This window comes from Sander vitreus, unplaced genomic scaffold, assembly GCF_031162955.1.
Source record: "Sander vitreus isolate 19-12246 unplaced genomic scaffold, sanVit1 ctg297_0, whole genome shotgun sequence".
Classification (NCBI taxonomy): Eukaryota; Metazoa; Chordata; class Actinopteri; order Perciformes; family Percidae; genus Sander; species Sander vitreus.
In genome coordinates, this window is record NW_027595451.1 from 27,501 (window position 1) to 32,500 (window position 5,000).

The 5,000-nt window shown below is 46.4% G+C and overlaps 2 protein-coding genes across 4 annotated transcripts in view; one reads left to right on the forward strand and one right to left on the reverse strand.

The window, feature by feature from the left end:
* The window catches only part of trappc1 (trafficking protein particle complex subunit 1), a 4,457-nt gene extending 4,052 nt beyond the window's left edge, over positions 1-405 (reverse strand). Inside the window, exon 1 of the mRNA XM_078244761.1 lies at positions 296-405. The gene's annotated coding sequence lies outside the window, so the exon portion shown is untranslated. The remainder of the gene's footprint in view (positions 1-295) is intronic.
* A 125-nt stretch (positions 406-530) lies between these two features.
* Positions 531-5,000, forward strand: part of psmb6 (proteasome 20S subunit beta 6) — a 9,636-nt gene continuing 5,166 nt past the window's right edge. Inside the window, exons 1-3 of one of the 3 annotated variants that reach the window (XM_078244759.1) lie at positions 531-664; positions 1,337-1,404; positions 1,842-1,907. In XM_078244759.1, coding sequence (XP_078100885.1) covers positions 563-664; positions 1,337-1,404; positions 1,842-1,907 — 236 coding nt within the window. In that variant the 5' untranslated portion in view covers positions 531-562. The remainder of the gene's footprint in view (positions 665-1,336; positions 1,405-1,841; positions 1,908-5,000) is intronic. The other 2 variants (XM_078244758.1, XM_078244760.1) reach the window with 2 other exon arrangements.

Here is a 5,000-nt window from a genome sequence, read left to right on the forward strand (position 1 = left end):
AGAATAGTTCATTTAGAGTCTGGTGACTGTTTAAAATATATTTTGTATCACGTGTATTTTTTTATAATTTGTTATTTAAATGTCGGGAAAAAGTTAGGCATTTTTAAAACAGGGTCTGGTTATGCGGTCGGTTCATACGGCCTAAGACCGTCATGAAAATGGACTTAAACTCTTTTTAAACATTATTTAAACAAATACTGAGTAATTAAGAGCCGACAGAATGCGTTAAAGGCGGCGAATATACTCTGAAAAATCAGTTAAATGAGACATTTTACTGAGCTGCCGCGGTGTTTACCTTCTTTTCCTCTTTCCTGCCGAAGCTCAGGACCCCGCAGCAGTGGTGTCCGCTTACGTGCCTGAACCAAACTCTTTTCAGGGAGTTTTATAAATGTAAATTTGACTCATAGCAACAAGACAAAGGACAAACTGAAATCTAACGTATTATTTAATGACATAGAGTTATTTATGATGATTTTTTGGTAACTTATTCACAACGCTAAACCTAAAAGGCTAAATTAATTACTGCCTCGACGACGTCACAGAGCGTTCAAACAGAGACAAGATGGCGGCAGCAGCAGCATCAATGATGCCGTACTTCGCGCAGCAGATTTCTTCTAAAAACGACCTGGTGCCGGACTGGATGGGCCAGGAAGTCAGCACCGGGGTGAGTACGTGTTGTTGGACCGGAGCGGACCGAACCTGGCTCGGTTCTGTCTCTGTGGAAAGGTTTTTTCACCCTGTAAAGACGCTGAATGAGACAGCACTTCTGCGGTTAGCTAACGACGGCTAGCGGCTAACTCTGATTAACTGTTCAATTTCGGACTAAAAGTAGTATAAACCGGGCCGGGCCGGGCTGGGTTCTGTTCCCGGGGGCTGGATGTGGACCTGGGGCAGGATGTGGACCTGGGGCGGGTTTATTAAAGAGACAGACGGGGACTGTTGGTGATAACAGCCGGACCAGAGGTGTCCGATAATTGGCTCACCGCATTAACGTGACTTTAAGCGGCTGGAGACGAGAAGAAGCGGTGCTGAGTCTAGTGAGATATTGCCGTTATGAGGCTAGTCTGGGGAGAAACTTTTATTTATATATATATAAAATATGATTATAATCAGACCTTTTTACGTTTGGGCTTTTAGCTTTATGAGTTATTTATGAATTCTGATAATGGATCAATAACGTTACTGCCTGATTGATAACAACCTCTCTCTGTCTCTCTCCACCTGTCTCTCTCTCTCTCCCCCTGTCTCTCTCTCTCCCCCTGTCTCTCTCTCCCCCTGTCTGTCTCTCTCTCTCCCCCTGTCTGTCTCTCTCTCCCCCTGTCTGTCTGTCTGTCAGACCACCATCATGGCGGTGGAGTATGATGGAGGAGTTGTGATCGGTGCCGACTCTCGCACCACAACAGGGTAAGAGGACTACCATCTGTCATATTCAAACCTGTCTCTCTCTCTGTGTCTCTGTCTGTCTGTCTGTCTGTGGGATAACACACACACATCAAAACCTGTCTCTCTGCCTGCCTGTCTCTCTCTCTCTGTCTGTCTGTGGTAGCGCACACACACACACACACACACACACACACACACACACACACATTTAAACCTGTCTCTCTGTTCTCTCTACGTGTCTGTCTCTCTCTCTCTCTGTCTCTCTCTCTCTCTCTCTCTCTCTCTCTCTCTCTCTCTCTCTCTCTCTCTCTCTCTCTCTCTCTCTCTCTCTCTCTCTCTCTCTCTCTCTCTCTCTCTCTCTCTCTGTCTGTCTGTCTGTCTGTCTGTCTGTCTGTGGTATCACACACACATTTAAACATGCCTGTCTCTCTCTCTCTCTCTACCTGTCTGTCTCTCAGAGCTTACATCGCCAACAGAGTAACGGACAAGCTGACTCCGATCCACGACCGGATCTTCTGCTGCAGGTCAGTTCACTTCCTGCTCCGACAACATGTAGGATCTCTGGAGGGAACAGCTGTTTCCATTACATCATTACATAGACCACATGGACAGCTGTTTCCATTACATCATTACATAGACCACATGAACAGCTGTTTCCATTACATCATTACATAGACCACATGGACAGCTGTTTCCATTACATCATTACATAGACCACATGAACAGCTGTTTACATTACATCATTACATAGACCACATGGACAGCTGTTTACATTACATCATTACATAGACCACATGAACAGCTGTTTACATTACATCATTACATAGACCACATGAACAGCTGTTTACATTACATCATTACATAGACCACATGAACAGCTGTTTACATTACATAGACCACATGAACAGCTGTTTACATTACATCATTACATAGACCACATGAACAGCTGTTTACATTACATCATTACATAGACCACATGGACAGCTGTTTACATTACATCATTACATAGACCACATGGACAGCTGTTTACATTACATCATTACATAGACCACATGGACAGCTGTTTACATTACATCATTACATAGACCACATGGACAGCTGTTTACATTACATCATTACATACATAGACCACATGGACAGCTGTTTACATTACATCATTACATAGACCACATGAACAGCTGTTTACATTACATCATTACATCAAAGACCACATGGACAGCTGTTTACATTACATCATTACATTACATAGACCACATGGACAGCTGTTTACATTACATCATTACATAGACCACATGAACAGCTGTTTACATTACATAGACCACATGGACAGCTGTTTACATTACATCATTACATAGACCACATGAACAGCTGTTTACATTACATCATTACATAGACCACATGAACAGCTGTTTACATTACATCATTACATAGACCACATGGACAGCTGTTTCCATTACATCATTACATAGACCACATGGACAGCTGTTTACATTACATCATTACATAGACCACATGGACAGCTGTTTACATTACATCATTACATAGACCACATGGACAGCTGTTTCCATTACATCATTACATAGACCACATGGACAGCTGTTTACATTACATCATTACATAGACCACATGGACAGCTGTTTCCATTACATCATTACATACATGAACAGCTGTTTCCATTACATAGAACATGGACAGACTTTACAGGACCTCTTTAAGCCCCCACAACCATTTCATATGTTTATTATAATGAGGAACCTTTCTGGAAGGATTTTAGTATGACTCTGGGACATTTTAGGAAGCTTAGAGCCTTTTTAGAAGAAGCTCCAAACATCTCAGGTCTGTAACGTAGTCGAAGGTCTGTAACATAACCCGGAACCTGTCTAAGACCTGGATCTGTAACGCAACCCGGGACCTGTCTAAGACCTGGAGCGTGCAACCCAGGACCTGTCCAAGACCTGTAACGCAACCCAGGGACCTGTCTAAGACCTGGATCTGTAACGCAAACCCGGAACCTGTCTAAGACCTGGATCTGTAACGCAACCCGGGACCTGTCTAAGACCTGGATCTGTAACGCAACCCGGGACCTGTCTAAGACCTGGATCTGTAACGCAACCCGGGACCTGTCTAAGACCTGGATCTGTAACGCAACCCGGGACCTGTCCAAGACCTGTAACGCAACCCGGGACCTGTCCAAGACCTGTAACGCAACCCGGGACCTGTCCAAGACCTGTAACGCAACCCGGGACCTGTCCAAGACCTGGATCTGTAACGCAACCCGGGACCTGTCCAAGACCTGGATCTGTAACGTAACCCGGGACCTGTCCAAGACCTGGATCTGTAACGTAACCCGGGACCTGTCTTAAGACCTGGATCTGTAACGTAACCCGGGACCTGTCTTAAGACCTGTAACGTAACCTCTGATCGTATCATGACATTTCCACTACTACAGAGGATTGTTGATCTGGACAAACTAGAGCTGAACACCTTTCAATCCAGAACATCACTCACAGGACTTGGATGAACGGTGAAAAGGGCTCAGATTTAGGAATTAAAGGATATGAAATGTGTTGTATCCATCCATCCATCTTCATCCACTTATCCGGGGTCGGGTCGCGGGGGTAGCAGCTCCAGCAGGGGACCCCAAACTTCCCTTTAGACAACACAGCCCTCAGGTTCATAGGGACACACACACCTCTCCACCACGATAAGGTGATGGTTCCCGGAGATGTGTTGTAGTAACAGAGAAAACAAGAATGGGGTGGTGGGGCTTTGTATGTGGACCAGAAATTCATTTACAAGGTGGTGGACAACATGTCAACAGTGGTGGACGCTTTACTCGAATGTGAGAAAAAGAAAAATGTTATTGTTGTGTATAGATCACCAGGTTCTAATATTGATGTATTCAAGGATTGGACGGAGGGGGAAGTTATCAGGAAGTTATGTTCATCTGTGGGGATTTTAACATTGATTTGCTAAATATAAATAAGCACAATATGACAGAGGACTTCATCAGTACAGTGTATAGTCTGGGCTTTTCCCCCAAAACTACCAGACCCAGCAGGATCTCCCCGTACCAACCCTCACGGTCCCTCAGATCCACCTCAGCTGGTCTCCTCTCCCCGTACCAACCCTCAGATCCACCTCAGCTGGTCTCCTCTCCCCCTACCAACCCTCACGGTCCCTCAGATCCACCTCAGCTGGTCTCCTCTCCCCCTACCAACCCTCACGGTCCCTCAGATCCACCTCAGCTGGTCTCCTCTCCCCGTACCAACCCTCACGGTCCCTCAGATCCACCTCAGCTGGTCTCCTCTCCCCGTACCAACCCTCAGATCCACCTCAGCTGGTCTCCTCTCCCCCTACCAACCCTCACGGTCCCTCAGATCCACCTCAGCTGGTCTCCTCTCCCCGTACCAACCCTCACGGTCCCTCAGATCCACCTCAGCTGGTCTCCTCTCCCCGTACCAACCCTCACGGTCCCTCAGATCCACCTCAGCCGGTCTCCTCTCCCCGTACCAACCCTCACGGTCCCTCAGATCCACCTCAGCTGGTCTCCTCTCCCGTACCAACTCCCTCAGATCCACCTCAGCTGGTCTCCTCTCCCCCTACCAACCCTCACG